Source organism: Ooceraea biroi, chromosome 5 (assembly GCF_003672135.1).
Source record: "Ooceraea biroi isolate clonal line C1 chromosome 5, Obir_v5.4, whole genome shotgun sequence".
In the NCBI taxonomy this organism is placed as follows: domain Eukaryota; kingdom Metazoa; phylum Arthropoda; class Insecta; order Hymenoptera; family Formicidae; genus Ooceraea; species Ooceraea biroi.
In genome coordinates, this window is record NC_039510.1 from 3,065,726 (window position 1) to 3,092,385 (window position 26,660).

At 47.7% G+C, this 26,660-nt stretch overlaps 1 protein-coding gene across 5 annotated transcripts; it reads left to right on the top strand.

The window, feature by feature from the left end:
* The first annotated feature begins 4,014 nt into the window (after positions 1-4,014).
* On the top strand, positions 4,015-26,636 carry LOC105287699 (protein held out wings). Of its 5 annotated transcripts, XR_895497.2 has the most exons (8): positions 4,021-4,467; positions 12,336-12,469; positions 13,448-13,564; positions 14,050-14,190; positions 14,444-14,546; positions 14,697-14,996; positions 19,436-19,633; positions 23,583-26,636. XR_895497.2 is itself a non-coding variant. In XM_011353411.2 (7 exons), the coding sequence occupies exons 1-7, from the start codon at positions 4,341-4,343 to the stop codon at positions 19,519-19,521; spliced, it is 1,005 nt and encodes a 334-aa protein (XP_011351713.2). In that variant the 5' UTR covers positions 4,019-4,340; the 3' UTR covers positions 19,522-26,636. The 5 variants fall into 5 exon arrangements, 4 of the variants coding, with proteins under 4 accessions (XP_026825325.1, XP_011351713.2, XP_011351712.2 ...); XM_011353411.2 differs by having other exon boundaries at positions 4,019-4,467; positions 14,447-14,546; positions 19,436-26,636; XM_011353410.2 differs by having other exon boundaries at positions 4,020-4,467; positions 19,436-26,636.
* The last annotated feature ends 24 nt before the right edge of the window (positions 26,637-26,660 follow it).

Consider the following 26,660-nt stretch of genomic DNA (forward strand, 5'->3'; position numbering starts at 1 on the left):
CAGTTCCGTCTTTTGATCAATCGCCTTGTTTTCCATCCTGTCCCCGAATCTTCCAAGTTGAATCGACCGAAAGTAGCGCGTCTCGATGACCGATCGAATCGATTAAAGGATCCCACGGCTAGACGTGAGGACGAGGCTGGAGGACGACAGAAATGGAAAAGAATACGTGGGGAGGGGGCAAGAGAGATGAAATATAATTTGTAACGCGCACGCGACACCCACACGGATTTCACGGTGAAACCATGTATGGATATGGATGCGTGACGTCACGTCACTCGATCGTATTGGTGCGCGCGTGTGTGCGTGGCATGTAGGCGATGGATACGGCATAGAAGGTAAGGCCCGTGGGAGAACCTCCGAGAGGCCGGGCCCCGACACGGGTGTCGGCACGCGGCCGACCGATCGATAATCACCTCGCCTCGAATACGACCCGCTCTCCGTATCGCGGCCCGCATCGATTTTTCCCGGCATTACGGAGGAGATCAAGAGTGATTAAGAATGACGGAGCGACCAGGATCCTAGAATAGAAACGCTCTATAGTAGTCTATAGTAGTCTGGAAGCTGCGGTTGTCTAACGCACCGTTTGGTCCGGCAGTTTCGTTTCTGGAACATCGGATATATTGGGTTGGCCAAAAAGTAATTGCGTTTTTTCCAATAGATGGACATACATGTCTTGAAAAGTAACTAACTTCATTCTAAACCGCAAATTCATTATGTGGGTTAACAACTCACAGTTCAAGCTTCTTTTAGAAAAAGAAAGTACACGATTTCGTTAACAATTGTTTGTTTGCCGTCGATTTCAAAATGGAAAATCAAAAAGAACATTTTCCTCATATTTTGTTTTATTACTTCCGAAAAGGGAAAAACGCTGTGCAAGCTCGTAAAAAGTTATGTCATGTATATGGCGAAGATGCTTTAAAACTGCGGCAGTGTCAAAATTCGTTTACTAAATTTCGATCTGGAGATTTTAATGTGAAAGATGCACCACGCTCAGGAAGGCCAATCGAAATTGATGATGACAAAATAAAGGCACTGATCGATTCGGATCGGCGTTTAACGACACGAGAGATTGCTGAGAATCTTAACATATCGAAATCGAGTGTTGAAAACCATTTAAAACGACTTGGATACATTAGTAAGCTCGATATTTCGGTACCACATGAGCTCAAAGAAATTCATCTCACTAAGCGTATTGACATCTGCGATTCTCTTTTGAAACGTGAGGAAAATGATCTATTTTTGAAACGTATGATAACGGGCGACGAAAAATGGATCGTCTACAACAACGTCAAACGAAGAAGATCGTGGAGCAAGCGTGATGAACCTGCTCAAAGCACTTGAAAAGCAGATATTCACCAAAGAAAGATTATGCTGTCAGTCTGGTGGGACTTTAAAGGTATTGTGTATTTTGAGCTGCTTGCGAGGAATCAAACCATTAATTCAGACGTATATTGTCGTCAACTGGATAAATTAAATGATGCCATCAAACAGAAACGTCGAGAATTGGTGAATCGCAAAGGTGTTGTGTTTCACCATGATAACGCTAGACCACGTACAAGTTTGGTCACTCGTGAAAAATTGTTGCAGCTTGGATGGGATGTGTTACCATGATGTTACCACATCCACCATATTCGCCAGACCTGGCACCATCAGATTACCATTTGTTTCGTTCTTTGCAAAACGTCTTGAATGGTAAAACCTTTACTGCTGATGAGGATATCAAATCGTTGTTGGAATTGTTTTTTGCTGAAAAAGATAAGAACTTTTTTGAGCGCGGAATCATGAAGTTGCCTGAAAAATGGCAAAAGATAATCAAACAAAATGGACAATATATTGTTTAATAAAGTTTTTGTTTTCCATGAAAAATTCGCCTTTTATTTATATAAAAAAAACGCAATTACTTTTTGGCCAACCCAATAATTGGATAGCGCTCGTGCGCAGCAATGTCCCTAATTTGTCGTTTGATACACGTGTATCACCTCGTTTCCGCCTCTCTCTCTCTCTCTCTCTCTCTCTCTGTCATCCCTTCTTTCGAAATGTTTGACTGAAAAAAGTTTCAATCGGAAAAGAGTTTTCATCAGTTTATCAGTCGAATCTCGATCAAGACGAGCCGTTTGCCAGAATGACGTGGGGCCTTGCGACGCGACCAGAGTTGTCGGAGATGCCGTCTAAAATGAGCAATTCTCCGAAAAAACAAGGAAAAAAAACGTTCATCCTGTTGCCTAATGTTGCCTTAAGTACAGCCGACTCGTAATGCGCCGTTCACGTACGATTCGCTCGCAGATATCGCCTTGTACGTTCACGCCTCGAGCACAACGGTCGGACGCGTATCGAAAGCAGGTAGGCAGAATTATTAATTATGCATTCTAAGGCTCGCCACTTTGAGATCATAACGACGTTGCGCCGCCGTTGATGTAACGCACTGATCTCGCGTTGGGAGAGGCTGCTTGCGCATTCAGGATACGTTCTACGCGGCCCATTTTTTCCCCCCCTCCTCCGCTTCCACGAACACCCGAAGCTTCTAGGAGCGCGGGCCGCGGTTTTTTGCAAAGCGTCGAGATGATCGCGGCACTCGATACAGCCGAAGGCACGTCGTTCCCCGTTAATCCGCTGATTATTCGTACTGGAAAATAACGAAGGTGCTTTTCATCCATTTCGATGAAGCGCGAGCAGCTGCAAAACGTCGCGCCAAGTTGTAATAAATAAAAATTGCAATCGGAAACTCGCGTTTGCGAAACATCGCGAAAAGGAAAAGATTTCGTCAACAGTGTGCCTCGCAGAAGCAACTCTCTTCAATCGACTCTGAATTTAGGACGGAGAAAGAGAAAGAAAGAGAGAGAGAGAGAACTCTCAATCGAATATAAACTGGAGTAACACGTCGCGAAATTTTCCAGGATCGCAAAGGATCCATGTTTGTCTCGACGAGAAAACATTTGAACAAAACGGATAAATTCATTCGAGATTATATCGAGAGAAACGAGCAACGCGCGCAACCCATGCACGCGGGCCTGAATTATCCAATTCTGCGACGCGATGGTATGGCGCATATCTCTTTCTGTTTCTCTCTCTCGCTCTCGCTCTCGCTCGCTCGCTCGCTCGCCGCTAGCGCGCGTGCAGAGGCCGTATATGGTAGTGGGCGGTAGACACACGACACAGGCACGGCGCGGCGGGGGGGAGGAGCGCGGTGTCGCGCGCGCATGCGCCCGCGAATACGCGGCCACGAATCGGTTCGGTTCGGCTCGGCCCGACTCGGCGTGGCTCGGCGCGGGTGCGCATGCACGGGCGGTGCGATCAGTAGAGCCGAGAATTCCGGAGTGTGTGTTTATGTCGACGAGTTCCCGCGATCCGCATTCCGATTTTAACCTCACGGAGCGCAAAAACGAGCGAGAGAGACTCGCATTACATACGTCGATGCATACTTGACATACACACTTTCTCTCTCTCTCTCTCTCTTTCTCCCCTCGCCGTTTTCCATTCGATTCTCCTCTCTCTCTCTTTCCTGCACCTTCCTACGCTCTTTCTACTCTCCGCTTCCCTCCCTCACGCTCTTTGCGATCTACTACGCGCGCGTACCAGTGAGATCGTCGCCTAAAAACGCAATAGTCGACCGTGACTACGACGTGCGCGTAGAGGTACGTAAGCGCGCGCGCGCACGCGCACACTCTCCCGCGACCGGAGGAGAAATCGGAATCAAAAGCAGCGGGGGAGGCAGCGCGATCGCGAGCCGACGACGACACGAGAAACGGGGAGAGGGGTCTCCGCGGATCGGATCCTCTCGGCAGAAGCTAATTGGAGAGGAACCCGAGCGAGAGTCGGAGTGCGCAACTCGGAGGAAAAAGCGGTCGGAGCGGCCGGTCGTCGCATTACCGCTGGAAAAAACGCAACGTGCGCGGCAGTCCAGGCAGCGACTTCGCGACTCTCTCGCGGGAGTGTCGCCGTTCGCCCTCACTCTCCATCTCCCCCCCCCCCTCCCTCTTCTCGCCCCGTGGCGCTCCCCACTCCTGCCGCCGCGTCGCACCGTCCGTCCCTCCGCCCGCGCCGCCGCGTTCCTCCGGCTCTTTTCCTTTAACGCTCCTTCGTTAGTACGTCCTCCGCCGTCCGCGCGTGTTCTCCCGTCACCGGGGAGAGAACAGCTCCGCTGCCACACCGTCCGTCCGTCCGTCCAGCCGTGCCGCGCCACCACGCGCCTCGTCGTGGCCGCTCTCGCGCGCGCGTTCTCTTCCTCTCTCTCTTTCTTCCTCTCTCTCTCCCCGACGTCGTGTATCAAACCGTGGTCGCGCGCGCGCGCGCCTAACAAGGCGCCAACCATTCGCCATTGAAGCAACCGAGTACAATTTGCGATGTGTGATAATACTAACACGACGACGCAGAGTATAGCGGACTACCTGTCACAGTTGCTAAAGGACCGGAAGCAGCTGGCCGCCTTCCCAAATGTCTTCATACACGTGGAGCGTCTGCTGGACGAGGGTGAGTGCGACTTTGATCTTTCTCTCTATCATCTTGCACGTGTTTTCTCCTCGCGTCTTCCGATTTCCGATCACGCATGCTCCTCGCGATCCACGTGATCCGGAAATCACACGAGAGTAAAGTTTCTCGGCGCGTCGTGTCACCAAGTGCCGCACGATTCACGTTGTTGTCGCGTTATTTTTTAACGCGCTCCGAAATATTTTCGCGAACGAGGCACACCCTCGGGCGTCTCGTCATGCCGCAAGATCATGACGTCCAGACCCTCTCGTGATACGCAAGTGCTCGCCCATTCGTATTCGGACTCGAGCCGACGATTCCTCTTTTACGATCGAACCGCGCCCTATCCGCAAGAATCTCTGCCCCGCAGAGACCAAACAACTGTACCCGTACACCTGTGTCGTGTCCTCGCAAACTCGCTCCGCCACTGCCGCCGCCGACGACGACGCGTGTCACGTGACTCTGGTGCGATGGCGTACACATTTGGAGAAGAAAAAGGAAAAATGAATGACGCTTCCGCACGCGTAAAATCGGAGAGAAGCTCTCCCGCGTCGTCGAAGAAACGGGTAAAAAAGAGAGAAAAGAGGGGCGTTTGCACGCGCCGTTCGGCCGTACTTCATTATATCCACGCGTTTTTTAGCGCTAAACTGAGCTGAAATAAATAATGACGTGAGCGGAATTGCACGAGATCGGAAACACGATCGCTCACTTCTCCAAATGTTTCCGCGGGCCGTTTCATCTTGCCATGGTGCATCGGCAACGACGTGTGTCACTTGAAATTGAAAAGCCACGAGCGTCACCCTTTTAATCGCAATTGCTAATTGAGCAGCGACGCGGTGCGTTAACGGTGCGAGAATTACCGGTGAGGTACGCGGCCGTATCGCGGCGAGCTCGCGCCTGACATTTATGACAGTCGCGTAACGCAAACGTCGAGGAATTTATCCGTTACGTGCGTTACGCTCGTACGATAAATATCAAGGGTTCGCGCGTTGCCGCTAGGAATATTCCCGACGGAGGCGCATCCTCCGTTCATCCTCCTCTTCTTTCTGCATTGGAAAGGCGTGTTTTCGCTCGCGACGTACTTGATACTCGTTCCGCCCGTGAAACGTTGCGATTAGAACGAACGTAAATATTGCCGTCGTCATTCCGCATCGCGGTTCTGCGTGCCATGCGCCGAAATCGGACGAGATAAGAGCAGCAGCAGCAGCGAATCTTCGCGAGTACGCAGAAAAGGCGCTGACCTCGCTCGTAATAGCTCCTCGGATATACCGTTCACCAGATCTCCGGCTCGCTCGTAGGCTCGATAGGGATAGGCCCAGCCACCGAGACCCCGGTCTCGCTCTCCGAGTCTCGTCTTCCACCTGAATGCAACTCATTGTATGACTATTATGTCACTACCGAGGAAACCGCCGTTTTGTCGGCGCGGAACTTCTCGCGCCGATGTCTATAATTCCGCTGTACGTATTTCGCCTCCTGGATATAATACACGGGTCGAGGACGAGGCTGTCATTATGCCGGAAACGTTTCTCATCTGGAAAAGACACGCGCGGTTTCTCGACGTCTGAAGTCGGGCATGCATCTGTCGACGATTCAATTACCGTCGAAGCGATGCGAGAATGCGAGATCAGAGCGTACAGAGAGTTTGTTTTTGCACGTTGCCACCTCTCTCCCCTCAAACGAATTCGAGTCTCTCTCTCTTTCTCTCTCTCTGATCGCGATGATTATTTATCAGACGTGCAGCGCTGCGAATTCGCGGTGCGGCTAAGGATATAGCGACCGAGGACGCGTTCGACTTTGGAAAGTCAGTCGGGTGAAAGCTGGAGCCGCTCGTTTTGCTTTAAGCGCTGGAAAGCGACGTTACGTGCACTTGCATACTCCGCACCCTTATACGACAACGATACGCGATAATCCCTCTATAATGATTGTAATAATTATAATCTGCTGATCCGACACTGCCTTGAGCACAAGCTTCTCGTCTATGGCGGCGCGAGGAGAGACGCGCGCGATAGCACTCGCACACTCGTCCTCCTAGGCATCCTCTCCTAGCCATTGTAGCGATGCGTTCGAGAGGACGGCTAACGCGTTCAAGCTCGCTCTATTTCCACCGGGAGTGGAGAGTGTGTAACCGAGTTTTCTCGGTGACCTAGTGGCGCGAATAGAACTCGTCGCCAAGTGCGCGCGTCCTTTCGAAATTGTCTCGTCAAAACTTGGATACCGCTCCGAGTTGTAGCTCCGAGCGTGCGCTCAATTTCGCCAGTGGGTCGACGCGACTAATCGCGCAACCTCGGTCGCGGGCGGACGTCGTTAAAGGGACCCGCGTGTTTTACCTTGCCTTTTCTCGCGTCTTGGTAACAAAGGGCCACCGCGCTAATTGAGTTCGGGTGAAAGAGAAAGAGCCTCGATTTCGTAACGCTGAGAAATCTCGTCATGTCGCAAGATTAAAGACAGTTACTTTGGCGAAATTACCGTTTTACTATCAAGTTCCTGCTAAAAGACCGATCGTTGTTTAAACTGGTCGGTACACAGTTTCGTGCGCGGTCAAGCTTATCGATTCACGCTCGCGGGTTTAATTTGCATCGCGAACGAAACGCGAGAAAAGAAGGAGAGAAGAGAGAAAGAGAGAGAGAGAGAGGGAGAGAGAACGCGTCCTCGTTGCAAATGCATTCGTAAACAGACGCAATCGCGACATCGCTAATGTTTCTAGCCGCTAATTACGTTCCGCCATGGCGTCATAGTGTATTCGCGGCCGGTGAGTCGGCTCCTTATGAAAGAACGCAACGAGGCAAAAGAGGCATGAGTAGGACGGTACATTAATGACGAGATTCGTCACGATTGAATAATGTAAATTCTCGGAATCTATCGCAAGAGTGCGCGCGCGCGTGCGAACGTGAATCCTCGTTCACGATCGGAACAGCGTGAAGAAGCAATCGAAGAAACGGGATCGCGGCAACGATTAAAACACGAGGCAAAGAAGGCAGCGTTATTCGCGCCTCTCGCGCGACCGATCGCGATCCACTCGAAGCCATCGCTAACCGGACTCGGGGGTCTTCGACCCCCTTCTCTTCCATTTACCACCCACCGTCCCTCTGCTCCTCTCGTCCTTGCTGGCCCCTCCCGCGTACCCTCGTCGCGTCGTGGCGGCCGCATTCCTTCTCTCGAACGGTGAAGTCGCCTCGGTAGCTCACCCCGCCCCGCTTCGTCTCGCCTCGCCTTGCCATGCCTTGCCTTTCCTCGCCTTCCCTCGGCATCCCTCGCCTGCCCTTGCCTTCCCTCGACTCGACTCGACTCGACTCGACCCGTTTCAACTCGCCTCGCCTCCCTCTCGAGATCTCGCTAGCGATCCGAGGATCGTAACTCGCGCTCCGAGACGCATTAGCTCTCGATGAATCGCGAGGGTGATACTCGACTTGGCGAGCGCCGCGTCATTCATCGCTTTGGTAAAAACCCTGTTCGGCCAAAGCAAACTTTCAGTCAAAGCAAAAGGCCGGTAAGATGCCAGAAACTTATTTTTCAGCGATAATCATTTGAAAATTACTGGACGCTTTTATTGAAAAAAAAGAAAAACTGACATGAAATATGAAAATGTATACTGTGATAACGACGAATTGGAAATTGCACCGCGACACTCTTTCGATTTCAGTCTATAGCAATTTGTCACGTAGTAATCGCACGTTTTCGCATCGTTATAAGCACAACGTGTCCGCTACTCGAGAATGCGAGTACGACTGGTTGCATAACGAAACCGCATGGTCACGAGTTGGATAGAGAGAGGCTCAACCCGGAGAAACCCGAGTTTGATGAAAGCAATGCATCTGATAAGGGATACTCATCCCTTTGAACTAAACTCCTTGCATATTGCGATGTAGGAAAACAAAAGTTTGACTGAAGTGTGATTGAAAAATCTGTAATTGAAAAAATTTCAAGTAAGACGTTTGGAACAGAAAGGTGAAAACAGAAGGAAGGGGAGTCGCGCGATCAAGAATGCGTCCCGAGTTGACTTTCCAGCGAGCGGCAACGCTCGCGACACTGTCGCTGTGCTTCATGGACCGTAACTGAAAACGTACGACCGAGCAATTTCGCTCTCTCGCGATGTGCGAATCGCGATCGGGCGGTTGCACCGGCCTCTGTGCACGAGCGCAGAGTCGCGAGAAAGAGGTAAAGACGCGCGCGCGCGCGCGCGCTCGCTCGCCTTTCCGGGGCGAGCTACTGTTGGCGTAATCCCACCGATTCGAGCCTTGTTGGGGCCTCGATGACGGTATCGGTCCTTGTTTTAGTTCCCCCTCCTTCGGGAAAACCGTTAAAGCTTGAACGTTACGGGGAAACGTTAATTCCACGTGAATGTAGATGGCAATTGCAGTGAAGAGTGGCCCGAAACGGGCGCGACCCCCGCGGAAGAATCGCGGTCGGCAACCTAATATTTGCGCCACAACCGAAATATCGTTCTGGATCGCTCGCGAATACGGCGGTCCCGTTTCTGTGCCAACGTCACGTGCTTTCGTAATCCGGATTCTGTTGATGCTCTTCGAGATCTCGATCTCCTCCTTCCCCCCGCGAACGGAAGCGACGATATTTCTGAAACGTGGAGGCGAACCGTTTCTTCTCATCTTGCTGTTTACCACACGGATGCGCGATGCGCTCCATTCCGTCGTCCCCGACTAGAAATGTTGTCGGGTTTACCTAATATGTTATAAGGACCTGACGTGGTTGGCGCAAGGTAATCCTGAATAAGGTATACCTAAGAATATCCTCATCAGGTTCAAATATGTATGACCTTTTTAGGGTTAAAATAATAAGGAACATATTAGGACCTTCTTACGTTATGCCTGATATTTCAAAGTACAAATTTTGTTGAGGTTTACATTATTAGTGCCTACTAAGGATCTTATTCCTTCATCCTGATATTTTTTAAAATTTAGAGGTAAAGGTTTCCACATCTGGTCCTACATCGGACCATACGTAATTTATCATATTATAATGTACGTTATATACTTAATGCAGAAAGAATAGTAATTTCTACTTAATTTGCGAGTATTAATTATTTTTATATCATATACGTTTCAATGTACTCGATTATGGAACAATAAGAGACAAAACTCAACACAAGTGTGTGTTTCCCGCCTCTGATTCACCAAGCGACCGATAGATGGCCAGGTCAGGCGCGACGTTCTCGCAAGAAACATTTGGTTAGCACCTTACAAATAACCATCTGGAAAATCGATCCGGTATTCTATTCTTCTCTTTTGGACTCTTACTTAGAACATATACTAGTAGTATATGTTCTAAGGACTCTTACACTCACCGAAAATATCAAGTTTTTAGTAATCCTTTAGACGACTTGGTGCTGTCTGGGTAGTAAGGATTTAATAATTCAACCCGATATAAACCTGATGAGGATATCCAGATAAGGATCTAACTATCGTGCTGCGTTACATGACTGATCAGGTCCTGATGAATTTACCTTATCAGGACCTGATAATAAAATAAGGTCAACCTGATCAGGACCACTGGATAAATTTCTAGTCGGGTCGTGGTTTCTCTTTAACTTTACATGATTCATCAAGAGATTCGAGTGAAGGAAAAAGAGGAGGAAGAGTATCTTGGCCGGCCGAGAGATCGGAGGTTTAAAGATTCATAAATCTCGGTAGCGATCGAAAGCCGGAATCTCGGTCTCTCGAGTCTGCGGAGAGAAAGAGAGAGGCGGCGAGCCGCGGGCAGGCTCATTGAGAAACGACTCGTCCGCGCTCGTCGTCCGGACTTTTTTCGGCGTCGACTCTTTTTTTTCTCTCTCTCTCTTTCTCCGGTGGGTATTCTCTCCTATCATCGAAGAAGAGAACGGTTCCCTCGGTGGTCGCAAGCGTGCGTCCGACAACGGCGTTTCTCCGCTTCTAAATAAGGAAATGCCTACGCTGCTTCACCTCCGCCTTCGCCGTCGTCGATTGTCGCGCGCGTCACACGCAAACACGTAGCTCTTAACCCATTTAATCCTGCAGCTCCGTTTTTGGAACGATGGACGGAGTCGATTGGAAGCGGAAAAAGTATCGGAGCTCGTTTGTGGATTCGTCGTGCGTCACGATCGAAAGAGTAGAGAGAAAGAGGGAGAAAACGAGAGGAAACATCGTATGCGAGGCGAGCGAGCGAACGCGGTCTTTAACTCGACCCTTAAGGGCTCGGGGCTGACGGGGCCGATGACCGAGAACGGAGCGATACGATGCACACGCGTTCGCCAACGAACGTGAACGAGCGTTGCAATCTGCCTTCGTTTCGCGGCGAATCTCGCGAATTTGTCGTAAAGGACAGGTTTCTGGAGCACCAACATACGCAAATAGGCGCGCTTGCCTCATCGCGCGAAAATAAATCGGCAAATTGCTTAATGGTGCAGCGAGATGGATGGATTTAGACGTTAACGTTGCACTAGTCGGGTCAGTTGCGAAAGATACGGCGACTCAAGGGTCCCTTGCTCATTTCTCTGGAATGCCAATCGATGATCGCGTAACGAGACGCGTTTAGTCGATGACTGTGATTTCCGTACAATTCGTTCCATTTATTATAATTTTTTTTGCACTAGGGAACGTGAACATCGACGAGTCACAATCGCCGCGCAGTCCTCGCACCGCTACTCGTTCTAAAAATGGAGATCACGTAACGCATCGTCGATAGTCGCCGGTGGTCGCATATCGCATTGTAACGGCACTTCTGCATTCGAGCCGTGCTGGGAATCGCGAGCCACGTGTCTCTCGATCTGAGCGATTCTGACAATGAAGCGATCAATGTGGAGCGAATCGAGTCTCGCGGCTGAAACGAAACGGCGTCGAGGAGAAGAGGCCGTCGCGCGCGCGCATCTTTTCGAGGACGATCCCGCCGACGATACGCGGTCACGGATCGTGGTCTTGCCGATTACGACACCGGTGATCTCACGCCCGTTGATGCTGCCGCGCAGCCGAGAAACATCGTCGGGGCGGGCGCGCTAGCTCGCGTCGCCGGCGCACCCACGTGCGCGTCACGCGATGCACCCGGCGCAATCGATCGGTCGATATTGTTTATACATATTTATATTTGTGTGTGCGTGTGTGTGTGTGAGAGAGAGAGGGGGGGGGGGAAGAGGTGGAGGATAGCAGGCTCGCGTTCGCGCTCGCCTCTTCACTTTGCGATCGCTCTTGCCACGCATTTCGGATGGTGCGAGAGAGAAGGAGAGAAAAGAGCCAAGAGCGACGGTCAGCTGATGTCACGCAGATGGGCTGGTGAGCTAAAAGCGGCTATGATGCCCTCCTTTATTTCCCCTCCCGTGCCGCGCTCACTGTTTTTCTATCCACGGTCGACGTATCTCTGTGTATCTGCGTTTCCCTCTCGCGCGAGAATTCCTCTTCGCTTCCATGCGACGTAGAAGAAGAAGAAGGAGGAGGAGGAGAACGTGTGCCTCGCCTACCACGGGCGTACCGCGAGTCGCATCGTGACGCATCTTGCCGCTCTTCGCCTCTCCAGATGATCGCGCGCGCGCGCGTCCAAGTGCGCGCTCGCAATCGAAAACGAGTATCGAAAATGAGTAGCGGTGGTTTCGACTGCAATCACGTCGCCGCCGATGATGATTCCTATGGAGAGACCAAGACCGAGAGAGTCGAAGAGGTCAGGCATGCGAGAAAGTGGGGCACGTTGGCGGAACGTTGACCTTTACGTGTGGCGGATACGCGCGCGTCCTAAGAACACGATCGGGTTGCACGATGCGCTTCCCGATTCTCTGTCGCGATACACGGAGGATCGATAGAATAGGATAAATCGTACCGCCTTTGCAAAAGTGCATGCGTTATCGTGTTACCTTGATTTTAAATTACCCGTTCAAGCAACGTTCTCTAACGAAGTTTTCTCTATTCTTCCAGAAATCGCGAAGGTGCGGGCGAGCCTTTTTCAAATCAGCGGAGTGAAAAAGGAGCCACTGGTCCTGCCGGAGCCGGAGGGCGAAATCACGACGCTCATGGAAAAGGTCTATGTACCTGTCAAGGAGCATCCAGATGTGAGTGAGAGAAATCATTTTATTCCGAGCCTCGTCTGCTAGAGGAGGTTTCTCGATCTCGCGAGAAGAAATGGTGCGATGCGCCGTACGTACGCGTGCACCATCGAATGCCGAATGTTATTTCTGTAGCGCCCGAAATAGGCTGTTCTCGTCGAAGAACGCGGAGCACTCCTTTCCGCTCGATCCCGTGTTTCTCTCTCTCATTCTACTTTGCGACCCATTGAGACATCGTAATAACGAGGTCGTCAAATTATTCATCCTTCGACTCTTGACTTTTCCTCTGTCTCGGTCCTCTTTTACCTTTTACGCCCCACGCTTGTATCGAATTCACTTGATTACGCGTCGGCTTTATCGTGTTTATTTAGTTGACGAATCACGGATCCTCGCGACGATTGGGTCTCGCTCGAAATACTTTCTACGCCCACGAAGATAATCTCCCCGGTTCATTCTCAGGCAATCGCTGATTTCAAGAGATTGCTGATGGCAATCTTGACAGAGAAGCTCGTTCGGTATCGACGATCGCAAAGCCCGTTATCATCCTCTCGAGGGAGATTGCAGTCGCGTGCCTGCGATATCCGAGACGAGAGGCACGCGCCTCCAATATCTCGATAATAAAATGTCGCTCATCTTTTCGAGATGTTTCGAAAAAGAAAAATGGGCCAGCTAAAGCGCAGCGAGCTAAACAGCCGGATGATTCACTGTCTAAATTTACTCATCTTTATTTACCGGGATCCAACAATGAAATTGGATATCTCGCGGCGAGAGCAGGTTTTCCCTTTTTTTCGCACGATCGTACAAGCCAAATATAGCGAGCTTGGCGCTTTGTGCTTCAAGTAGACTTGTACGTAGTAGAGATGTACGGATGTACATCTAATTTCGGCGAGTGCTTTACGAATTCTCTTTCCAAAGTTGCGCAAAGACGCAACGAAAGTGAGAGGAGGACGTGGTTCAACGGCTCGTTGTCTCGTATGATTGCAGTTCAACTTTGTCGGGAGGATTCTGGGGCCACGGGGTATGACCGCGAAACAACTCGAGCAGGAGACAGGATGTAAAATCATGGTCCGCGGCAAGGGGTCAATGAGGGATAAAAAGAAGGTAAGACGGTACCACGTTTCATTCTCAAAAATTCCTACTTAACTGATAGTCAAGCCGCTGCTGCGATTTGAACGTTAAAATGTTGGACGAAAGAAATGACCGATAAATAATATTCATTCGAACGATTCTCTCTTTACCCTGTACGGAGAACCTTAAATCAAGCGTTGTATTTGTTTCAAGCTGGCACACGAGCGAAATGCTTTTGCGTAAGTATACGTAGATAGAAACGAGTTTCACGATGTTCGCAGCAACTTTAATTTGATTGACAAATCGAGTCGAGAACGCATGGGAGATGGGAGAATTATGTTATACGTGTATTTTCGTTTTATCATTCCATCTTTCTTCATTTCTATCCTGAAGGAATCAGTTTCTCGACTCGAAATGCGTGCGACGTGTGTTTAAAGTGTCTCACGAGTGCACATGTATGCAATGTGTAAAATGGTTGCATGCGTATAAAAATTGCGCGACTTGTGTTGATCGATTAGGAGGAACAAAATCGGGGCAAGCCAAATTGGGAACACCTGACGGACGAATTGCATGTGCTGCTCACTGTCGAGGACACCGAGAATCGTGCCACTTTGAAGCTCGCTCGAGCCGTGGAGGAAGTCAAGAAGCTTCTTGTGCCCGTGGTGAGAAAGTTCCGATCGGCAAGCTTTTCTTAGACTCTTAGATAATAGGCAAAGAATTGAAAAAGAAAGAAAAACACTGTAAAATTGACAAATCTGTTGACGAGATTCTTGAGATTCGAAAAGGTACACTTTTCTCATTTGGACGCGTAGATTAGATATAGTCGAGGGTAGAGATTAACCGAACGAGAGTAGAGATTAATCGTCGTTGCACCTCCACTGGTGCGTTCTGACGGTGATAATCGATTGTTAGCAGGCTGACGGCGAGGATGAGCTTAAGAAGAGACAGCTGATGGAACTCGCCATTATCAACGGCACTTACCGGGATTCGAACACGAAAGTTGCCGCCGCGGCAGGTACCGTATGCAAAACTTGTCTCATTACACTTGCCAAGCTTACCAAGATGTTGCGCTTGCACACGCGATACTATCAAAAGTCCAAAGACGACATTCGTCGAAATCTGTCGTACAGAGGGAACAATTTCCGAAATTTTCGCTCTTTTGCAGCTTGCGACGAGGAGTGGCGGCGAGTAGCCGCAGCCGCGGCGGAGACGCAACGTCTGCTGCCTGGCCTGGCGACGCCGATGCGGACGCCGAGCGCTCCCCTGGGCGCACCGTTGATCCTCTCGCCGCGAATATCCGTGCCGACCACCGCCGCGTCCCTGCTGAACGGATCCGGTCCGCCCGGCTCGCTCCTGTCGGCCGGCGATCCGCACGGACTCATCTACACGCCTTACACGGACTACGCCAACTACGCTGCCCTGGCCGCGTCGCCGTTGCTCGAATACGCCACTGCGGATCATTCTGGTGGGTTATTTGCTCGTTGAATCGACACCGAGTCCCGCGACCGAAAATTAGACCGCGGGGGACTTGCGGCATGCCCCTCCTCTCTCTCGCGCTTTGAAAAGCAAACTTGGAAGCTTCTTGTGTGAAACACGCGCGTGAAAAGCGCCTTGTGAAGAAAGAGGGAGAGAGAGAGAGAAAGAGAGAAAAAAAATTTGTATGCACTTGTGTGCGCACACACTCGAGATGGAGGGGACGAAGCCGTGCGCGCTTTTATTTTTTTCTTTCTATTATATTATTAATACCGTTGCATTACTATTATGTGCGTCGCACGTGGCACACGTCGTTGGTGATTGGTGACTCTCTCTGCTTATGCGCAGCGTCTACGACACTATCGTATTCTTCTTTCTTAATCGTCTTTTTTAATCCTGTCTTGTTAGATCAGACGAGTAACACGGATAATTGACAACGAGGATTGACAGGAAATTTCTTTGAGAAACAAAGGTACCGGTCTTTATCGATCTTTATTGGATAATTCTCGGCGCTAATTGTCGTCGTGTCCGTGTATATATAGCTCCGAGAAAGAGAGAGAGTGATCGCCATAAAAGAGTTGTTCGTCTAACGTTTGCCTAGTGTCAATTTTTGCGTCAATTTTATTATCGTCCAAGTTAAATTTGGAAATTAGTTATCACAGTGAGAGAAACGAGGTCGGATATTATTATTATGTTATCGTGACGTCGACGATCGCAGGCCGGGAGCGTCACCAATGTAACGTAGCGCGTATACAATCAAGTACAGATCGTAAGACGATATTTGTTAATTACGGGCTAATTGCTCTTGTAGCCATTAATTTTTATTGTCCACGTCACATTGTCATAATTATCATCATCATCATCGTCGTCGTCATCGTCTTCATCGTGATCGTCATCGTCATTATTATCGTAGCAGTTAGAGTAATTTTTGGAAGATAGCTTAGAGTATAGAAAACGCAACCGAAATCAGTCATTTACTAGTCGCGTCAGTTGAGATATAATAATTACGTAAAGAGCCTTAGCGTAACGTATACGCTTTCGGGATAATTATATCACAAAGATTCAGGGTTATCGTAGAGCGATAGAGCGGCAGGAACGCGAAAAGACGACTAGGTTGTTGTATTTTGGTAAAGTCTTATCAGGAACGCGGTATGTAGAAGGACAAGAACGGATGCATAGTCGTCGTATTTGCTGTAGCGCGTTGTGGATGTAGCTATACTAGTCTGAAAAGCTTTTTTTACGTCGAGTCGAGAGCGTTTACGCGTCGTGCTCGGGAATCACTTTGGACGTTGCGAGAAAACCGCGAGCTGTCCAAGATGCAAGAAGAAAACACCAGTTCCCGGTATCCTCACCAGCATCCGAAATACCTTGCGCAGGGTGATTACGAGTGTCTTTTATCGACGCGCTGATCGCCGATACGCCTTTCTTCCTCGTGTTACAAAGTTACATCCAGTTACCCGATGAATGCTCGCGCATTCGCGTATCTCATTCGCGTATTTTTTTTACGTAGAAACGCACACGATCGATGAGGCAGAGAGAAAGAGAGAGATCCGTAAACGCTCTTATGCGTTGTTCAATGCAATAATCAAAGGCCATTCATTGTTGTAGCTATTTTGCGTAAACGTACGTTTTTCGAGAGTGTGAATATTTAAAGAGAGAACATGTTCTACATCTTCTATACGTACACAGACGTATACACACACACAATGTACACATACATATATTTATTGAAGTAGATATTTACGTTGTATATTAGATAGGTTCTTTTCTATAGTTTCACGTTTAGAGCTCGAGTTGCTTGGAATTATGACGACGAAACGGATGCGTGTATCGTCGTACAATGCACACGTAGACTGTAAGACGCGCAGTTTGTAGAGGCGTTTCTCCTGACTAAAACGAACAACTTTTTTTAACCAACTTTCATCAGTGACCCGTCTGAGTAGTGATGTCTATCGATGTGACATCAACACCGCGAACTCTAACCCGCGTTTTTCTTTCTTCTTTTTTTTTGTTCTCTTTTCCTTTGTCTTGCGCGTTTTCTCAGACGCTTGAATTACCGTGTAGTTTAGCGACGGTCGCAACTACGCAAAGTACCACTAGAATCCCAATGAAATCCCTCGGGTTGATCTAACACCCTAAAGCGTTAACGCGACTAAACAACTAATAAAACTCGATCCGTCCACCTCTCCTACGAAACTCACTCCACTCGTTATTCGTACTTTGTTCTTCTCTCTTGCTCATTCCGTCTGTCCGAGAACGGGAGCCGCACCAAACTCTTCTAATTATGTAACACCTCTGCAGTGACGAGCCTAGCGGAGTAATTGCGCGTAACGCGCTTAGCGCAACGATACTTATCTAAAACGGGAAAAAGATCAGCGTCAAGAAGAAGAAGAAGAGGAACGCTCGTTTTAAATGAGACTCTTGTAGCGCTAGCTCCTTCTGGTCTTTCTTCTGTTATTTTTCTATTTATTTATTCGAGAAGACGTAATCGCGCGAGTTTAAGGAAATCAATCGGGATCAATCGGCCGTGGATCGCATCGATAGCGATCGGATTAGCAAACAGTTTTTAGCGAGAACGTGTCTCGTCAATTCGAATACGCACCGGAATCGCGAAATCGCGCGGACACATGCCATATAACGTTACGATATGGCTGGTGATAGGTAGTCTATATACGTTATATATACATTTACGTAGGGTTTTATAGGTAGACGGTAGGTGGAGGGAGATTATATGCCCAGGGACCAAACAATATTTTTCGAGGACTGATGGTTCTAGCGTTTACTCGTAGCGATTCAGACGACAAAACGTACACACAAGACTATGCGTTGAAAAGTATTTTTTCTCTTTATTCCTCTTTATTTCGCGTTTTCTTTTCATTCATTTTTTGTGTTTCTTTTTTCTCATTGCGCGTCCACGCCCCCCACACAAATGCAACCAAGGAGAATTGAGAATAATTAACGCATACATATTTATACAGATTGTTCTGTAGGTACGCAATACTCTTTTTAATGGCGTAGTCTTTAAGCAACATTGAAGCATGACGTTATGCGCTGCAAGTTATATTATATTATTTTATATGGTTATTTAATTTTATTTTTATAAAGATTTAGAGCCATATATATATTTATATTTATATACATGAGGTTAAGGGCCGAAGCAACGGGTAGGCATAATTTAATACTCATTATTGTTGCAAGCGAACATAGAGAAACGAGATACATTTTAGCTTTCGCGATAAAGACTTACCTGATTTCTCAAGAAAAAATCAAAAGCGAGTGGGAGTCCGGTATCGATAGATCTTGTCAAGTATTTAACGAAACTTATATGTACATACGTCTCTCGTGTACCTATAAGCGTGGATAATTAAAAAGAAATGTCGAGATAGGTTTGTCTGAGAAAAGTATAGTAACTAGCAAGTAAGGAAAATAAATAAGTAATGAAGTAAGCAAGCAAATAATCAAGCAGCTAGCAAGCAAGCACGTGTCTCCGACGAAGCCGTCTCTCGCTTCTCTCCGAGGATGAAAACTTTGTTGACATGGATATTTTGGGGACACACGATTTCACTGACACATACAGTATTCTTACAGAGTATTCTGGTGGAACGAGCAAGTTTGTATCTGCTGCTACCACCACGTCACAAGCCTGGAGAGCACGAGCGAGCGTGAGCTACGAGAATGCAACGAAACCATGTCTAAATTTCGTTCGCAAACGAAATCGCGGTAGCCGCAACCGAAATATCGTTCGGTAGCCAAATTTACGCGAGGCGTTAGCAACAAAATTTATAAACGTGGGATATGTCAATCGACATTGCGTCATTGCAAATCTCTTATTAAACGCATATTTATCGGGGTTAAATCAGACAATCTGACATGAGTTTGCGACTTCTTCAAATCTCTGTCTCGGTATCTCGGATCTTGGAGCAGCGACGAAGCGCGCGGGAAAAAATCGGACATTTAATTTAACAGCTGCTGCATTCTCCGGTCCGTTAACTTTGGAGAGAAAAACTTGAATGATCAAACTCGTAGCTCGCGCGTGTCGATCGTGTTGCCGCAGGCAACGGTCAGCATTAAACCATGTTTACGGCGCCGTTACGAAGGCACGAAATGTGCCTTTTGGGGCGAAAGTGAGATTCGCTCTCGCGCGAGTGCACGCTTCGTAACGACGCCGTTGGAACCCGTCGGAATTGATTGCACGAAGGAGGATCCGCTCGAGTAAGCGACGCTCCGAGTAGCTTCCTCCTTGGTGGAATGAGTTCCCATCCACTGGTGTGTTGTTTGCATAATAATGAATAATGGATATAAAGCGGCAGCATTCTAGATTTGATATAGTGGCTGGCGAATCACGGCGAGCGGAATCGTTCGCGAGAAACGTAGTCGCGGAGAAGACGGCACCATCCCCGATCATACTCATGCTTGTTATGTTGGCGACAGGCGCAGCGGCAGCCGCCGCCAAGCAGCGTAGACACCTGGGTCAGATCCGCGAGCACCCTTATCAAAGGGCCGGCGCTCTCTCGTGAACACACAGAGACAGTGCGGTACACAGAGAGAAAGAGAGAGAGAGAGAAAGCGAGAAAGAGAGAGAAAAAGAGAGAGAAAGAAAACGCACTATTCTCGCGCCATCGCGGAAAGGTTAGTGTCTACACAGACAGTTTATTAAGTTCTCCTTTTTTTTATCCTTTTTTAATATATATGTATATATGTACACATACACATACATAGATATATTTTTTTTTTTCCACTATCTTTATCTTTCTTACAGTGTCATTGTCAGAATGCTCATTCGACGCTTTTTGCTCGATGGTAAATCCAGCAAATTTATTCCTGTATAGATTGATGAAAATGATTTTTCGTTCGGGGAAAACGTTTAGGCTTTTCAGCGACAAGGCGCCTCAGTAACCGAGAGTTCTGATACTGGTCAGCAGTGTTGTGGTTGCCGCACATGCTTGATCAGGACAGGATGAGTCTTTTTATTTTAGGATTTGCCATTGACGAGCGAAAAGTCCGGATCATTCTGATGGCGATTTATGTTACGTTGCTTACACCTCATTTGTGTACGATGAAGAGCCGCGCGACGCAACACGCGTACGGTGGATCCGTGTTTCAGCCGCGCGAAAAATCCGCGGTGGAATACGACCCTTCCGTGTTACTCGCCGGGCTCGTAGACGTGCGCAGCACGCATGGCATAAGCCAGCAGCAGCAGCGGCTAGCAATATGCACGTGTGTGCTCGTGCATGTCGTCTTGTGTACCTGACGCCGCACCGATCGACATCGGTTTCTCTTTTACAGACGTATTTGCACGTAGATTCGTACGTAGATTATGGCCGAAGGTACAGCGGGTAGATTGACGTCGCGATATCAATGTTCCCCAATCCGCGGAATACGAATCGTACGTGCCTCGGCGTCCTCAACGCGGCGTGACTGTTATTACCCGTAATAGTACGTGTCGGGATAATGGGAAAGAAAGAAATACCGAGAGAGATTGCGCGTGGGCGAGGGATTGCGTGGGCAGAAGAGAACGGGAGAGTTTCTTCTGCGCGGAGAGCGAGCGTGAAACGTCCGGAATGTCGAAAGCGCATCCGGTATATTTTGAGCATCCAAAACAAACGGTCGGCGGAACGAACAACGACGCGCAGACAGCGGGATCGCGATCGCGTTCGTTACGTTCACGGACAACGCTTTGCGATAGAATTCGGGGTCGATCCGCTTATATCTCCTCCGTGTTTCGCGCGTTTCGACACCGGCGGCACCGATCTTCCTCGCGGTGGGATTTATCCGCTTGGGTGAAAATGGAGCACGCCGGAGTGCACGTTGCGCCAGACCGAATCTATAATTGGCAACGCGCTGCGGCAAGAAGAAAATTGTAAAATAAAATATATAAGGCTCAACGAGCAGCTCGCGTAAATTTTACAGCTCGAGTTAGCGCGGTGATTTACGAGCAGCCGCTCGTTACGTGACGACGCGGGGAATCATTTCACAAGGTTGCTCGATCCTCTCTTTTCTCACGATCACTTGGGCGAGTGCAGCGAGGTACTTTGTGTATGTGTCTGCAGAACGGATGTTACATCTACGTGTAGACACGAGTGTTTTCTTATGTACGACACGGGCTCGAGAAACTATAATTCGCGATAATCAGTCACGACGCTACTTGAGGAAATGCCAGAAGATTTCGCGAAATCATTCGACTACTTCCACAAATGTGACGACGTACGATTGATTTTTCGTCTGCATCGCACGTACGATTCTCGTATTCTCAAAATTCTATGAGATATCGGCATTTACGCGTTCCGAATCGGCCAACTCGCAAGGGATAGTAACGCGGTAGGATGCGAAGGTTCGATCTCTGGTCTGTCGTTGAAAATCGTTATCACGAGGCAGACGTAAAGCGACTTGATTGTCGAGATCATCGTACGACCATAGAGATACACACCGCGATTGTTACGTATTTTTCGTACGCTGATTGCTCCATGTTTCTTTTCTTGTCTGTTTCCTTTTTCTTTTATGCGGGCTTTCAACGTTCGTACGACGGAAAAAAAGGTCGAACAACGATTCGTGGGGATAACAATGCTGCCAGAGATGGCATCCTGCTCTCTTTTTACGTATTTTATTTCACTAACACGTATTTTTTTCTGACATAATTGACATTCCTTATCATAGATGCAACTTCATTACATAGATCGCACAATTGCACCATATCTTTATAAACTAACAGTGATGTTTCACACACTTACACACCACAAACAGACAGACAAACACACACACACACACACACCGTGCATATACGAATTAGCATGTATGAATTAGGTACGCTTGAGCGAAATAGCCGTGTCTTTTCTAATTTTGTTTGAACTGTGCCTTGTATTCTTACGTAAATTAGATTCATACATATGGATACTAGCTTTGATATTCAATAGGGAGATAACTCTGCAATAATGGAAATAAATTTAATAATGATCGCACTTGTTATTCTGGCATCCGAGGAAGCCATCATTCAGTTCTTCCGACGACTCGAGTCAAGGCATTTAATTTGCATATATGCAATATATGTATATTCATACACACTAATCCATTTGTACATAAATGATATTTCAAAAGACAGGCGAATCAGACATTTGGAAGGTTCTACGATGAAATTACGTTGATTAATAATGATTGCAGCAGTTTCGAGCAAGATGAACATCTCGGAAGCGAGATAATCCACAGACATAGGAAATATATTTATATGTATATTTCCTATGTCTATGGATAATCTTGCCAAGTCGATCGATTCTCGTCTCGAAAGATTTCGTCAAGAGATTTTGACAAAAGCACTCCCTCGTCGAATCTTCCGTTATTCGCATTCGACAATGTCAACACAAATGAAGTTGTTATACGTATAAACAAGCACGTTCAGTATAGTATGATGCTTTTTTAAAAAAAAGAAAAGAGAATGCCTGAAATTGTACTATATAGCCATCTGTCCTGTATGGCACATGCAACACTCATGAGCCTCTGACACCTGCTTGCTGAGATGGGACATTAATCACTAAAGACCAAATAGTAATCGGTACGATGCGATACCGCAGTTAACTACGTACCTCGGTATTTTCGTTATGTAATGTTTCCATTTACCGATGCTGGCATGTGGTGGCAGGTGCACATCCACAGGCTGCCTGTCTCTCGCAAATCATTGTAATATTAAATACCAAGAGTGCAAACGAAATCCAACAGCAGGCTGTGACCGATCGTATTCTTTTCTCGACATATACGCGCGCACACGTACAGGCAGCTACACGTTTTACATTGACCACTGTAACGGAGACGGATAACGGATACGCCAGCGAGAACGATCGGCTAGCCGATTTTCTATCGCGACACTCGAGCACTTGCGTGCTTCAATATTGTCGTCGAAAATTGATGGAAGAAATTGCTCGGAGAATCAATCGGTGCATCAACTATAAATGATCGCTTACGTCGTGTACTTGGAATTATCGGAAATCCCATCGGGGGAAATAGCTCCTCGCTGCTGCGTGTCCGTCCGTCCCAACGCGAGTGATGACTCTGTCTGTCAGCTTACGATTTTTGTGGCTTTGGTGGGCACAACACCTACCAAAGCCTACGTGTCACTTTGGATGGACATTCGTGACGAGATAACAAAAAAGTGTTGGCTCGATAGAGGAACTGATCGACGATGTTCCAGCGCGTCGTTGAATAGCTACCTCGTCGCGAGGTCACGTGAAATCACGAGAAAGTCGATTGCTTTACACACTAATAATATTACGAGTAGCCGGTGCAAAGCAATGCTTCGCCAAAATTCTCGAGCGATCCCTCGAGTCCGATTTCTCGGTTCGTATCGCGATTACGGAAGTTGTCCCGGTCTCCCGGCTTTCGCGAGCCGAGGATCCAAGTTGCAAGTCGATTCTAATGCATCCACGGATACGCACACGGAGGAACGGAAGCGTTGCTTTTCACCACTAACTATATTTCTCTCAGCTAGCGAGCTACTAGATACTTAATGTTAACGTCGGTCAGTCATAATCAAATTACTAACAAACTGTTTTTCTTTTCTTTCTTGTTAACCCCGGTTGCCCGTGGCCTGTAGGCTTGGAGTGCTAACAATGGATATCCACTCGCCCCGTGCTAACACCTGGACTCTGGAACAGCATCCCGCGTTCGATCGGTTCACCAACCAGCCGACCACCTTCGCCGTCCGTCCGCGTCACCAGCCCCGTTCGTCAAGCTTATCCATCATCCTGTATCCTCTTAATGTTCAGAAACGTACATAATCATACCGCGACCGACGTCGACGTCGACGTCGACGGCGACGATGACGAGTGCACACGCGGATTCAGACGCGGAGTTTGTCTCTCGCAAGGAGAAAACGCACACGGATATGGGGATGAATATTATCGCGAGATTCGATTCGATTATCATCTCATGCTGAATGATAAAATCATAAAATGTGATCGACGATCAAGGAGCGGAACTCGACGAATGGCACGGCCAACGTCAAAACGCGATACGATGAATCTCGTTCCCGTTTCGTGAGAATCCGCGTGCGCGCCTCTCTCGTCGTCGCGGAAACGCGGAGCTATTCCGGAGTTACTTTGGACGCGAACGTACAACGTTAGTTGCGTTAAATAGTCGTAGCGCAGATAGTTTATCCCCGTTCCCACCCGCCACCCTCCACAGCGGGGGAGAAGAAACGAGGGGCCGGGAGGGATCGGGAATATCGCCGCAGGTATTTGAACTTTATTTTTCTCTCTCTTCTCGCGACGACGACGACGACGACGACGAAACGTGTCGCTCGCGCTTTTCCCAGTACTTACGACCGCGCCCTGGCACCTTCGCTCTCAACTACCCGGAGCGCGGGAATACGACGTTTAAATGACACGCGACTTAAGCATCGCGACGACGCATGCACGTCGGACACGGGGACTCGTCGTGGCGAGCGCGAAGAATCGCCGCTTCTCGCTTTCCGAGAGGATCGCAGTGCGTTGCGACGTGCCTCCTCTGCGCGTGTCGTCTCTTTCTCTTTTCTCGCGTCGCGAGACACGTCGCGTCTCGGGGATACCGCCGAAATTCTGTGCGACTCTCTCGCATAAATGTGCCTTATGTAACGTTAAGCGGTAGCCAGCGGCCAGACCGCGCCGCGACACCCATTCGTTCGTTAGATAAAGTTTCGTTATAGGCCGTAGCCTACGTATAACAGATAGCGTTAGAACTGTGCAATCAAAATTTACTTTCTCGATACTGCATGCCCACGGAAAGAGAAGGGTAGGAGAGAACGCCGAACTGCAGGCTGCTCCCCTAACGATCTCTTTCGTTACGTTGCGAGAGCTGCGAGGACTGTTAAGATATACGTGTATCTAGAATCGCGCGAATCTATCCCGAGGAAAAGGCTTTAAAGGTTCATCCCGTCGGTCGAATGGCGGCTCTACGAGAGCTTATATATCGTGTATATATCGCCCCAGCCACAAGTATTAAAAGGAGCGTTGTTCGCGGAAGGTATTTTAGAGCGTCGATATGTGCAATACGTGTGTGAGCAGGAAAAGAACGAGGCGCTTCGTTCGTGCCTTGCCGAGAGCCTTGTTACATCGATTGCGAAGATCTGCGACTCAAACCGCAGGATTATCGAACACGATACGCATATGTTTACACGCGTCTGTCGATACGTTGATGCCTCGGCGAGCAGAACGACGCCGACGGTGCAAAGGCAAGCTGTTACCACTTTTCGCGTCGCGGATAAAGATATTTCTGGGATATTATAATCACACGCATACACGTATATGCGAGCACCGTCACGCGTGCAAGAGCGTCCGTGAGCGTGTGAGTAATTTACTTGACATCGTATCAATTGTCTCACTCTTTGGTCTGCCATATGTTTTTCACCGTTTATGTATATTGTCTGATAACGATATGCATAGCGCAACGATCAAAGACGCTTTCGAACGGTCTCTTGCACGGTGACTTGTGTGTGTCGAGCGCGTTATACTCGTTCTTTCCACAGGTACTTTCGAATTTTCGTCCAAATACCGTTTTCTTCTCCGCTAGATACCGATAGCTTGGTCCTTCGTGTATATATACATATACAAGTGTTATATATAAAAGTATATACACAAATACAGTTTAACGAATTAAGAGTGATCTGAAATCTACTTAAGTTCACACGTAAATATTCGATATACATACATACATACACGTACACATATATATTAATATATACATATATGTGTATATGTATATATATTTTATTATTGTACGTAAATAATTGATGATGAGATCTAACGGAATCTTTTCAATATCGTTGTCTTCTAGTAAATGCGATTATATATGTACACACGAGTTGTTTGCGCACTCGCGAGCGCGCAGTCGATTATATACGGGACGAATATGTATACTCTTTATGTATATGCTGTCTAATATATGTATGCGCGTAAAAACGTAAATTATTATACATGTATACATAATGTATTATACATACGCACTGACTCAGTTAAACATGCGGACGGTACGAATAAATGTGCTCGCAGTTCACTTTTGCGTCAAACGAGAGTTTGCAATTGTCCAGAAATCGGAAATTATGTTTACGAGGGGTAGGTTTATTTCAGTTTGGGGAGACGGGCATGTGCCCGCGCCAAGATAATGCATCGTTCGTTTCGGAAAGGAACAAAAAAAAATATCGCTTGAAATTATCATCGCGCAAAAGTAAGTGCCGACACGATTTACTTGTATCCCTGTGTGTGTGTTATCATATTTATATATGTACACAGATAAGTTGCATAAAGAATCATGTATGTGCAAGCAATCTTGTTAGATTTTACAGCATGTGAATTTACATTTATTATTCTATATAGTTGTATGGTTTTTTTGCCGAAATTTATTATACATATGATAATTTTTTAGTTTCATATTTTATTTTAACGTTGATACGTGCAGGATATACGTGGCAATATTAATGTGTAAGCGAAAAATGCGCAAAAGCCGACTCTGATTTCTGAAATCTCGGAAAGATCTGATTACGAATTCATAGTATAACACTGTACGCTACTTATGGAAAATTTACGACTTGCAATGTGAAAGTGCAAATACAATAAAATAGTTTATACTGAGACATGTATAAATACCATGAACGGCAATAAAAATATTTTTTCAATACTCTTTCTGCGACGTTTCCTCC

What these genes read in the sequence shown, in the direction of transcription:
- LOC105287699 (XM_011353410.2), top strand. Translation starts at nt 4,341, where the DNA reads ATGTGTGATAATACTAACACGACGACGCAGAGTATAGCGGACTACCTG. An exon ending in CAATGAGGGATAAAAAGAAG is followed by an intron (nt 13,565 to 14,049) that starts GTAAGACGGTAC and finishes TTGATCGATTAG; the next exon opens with GAGGAACAAAATCGGGGCAA. An exon ending in TCAAGAAGCTTCTTGTGCCC is followed by an intron (nt 14,191 to 14,443) that starts GTGGTGAGAAAG and finishes ATCGATTGTTAG; the next exon opens with CAGGCTGACGGCGAGGATGA.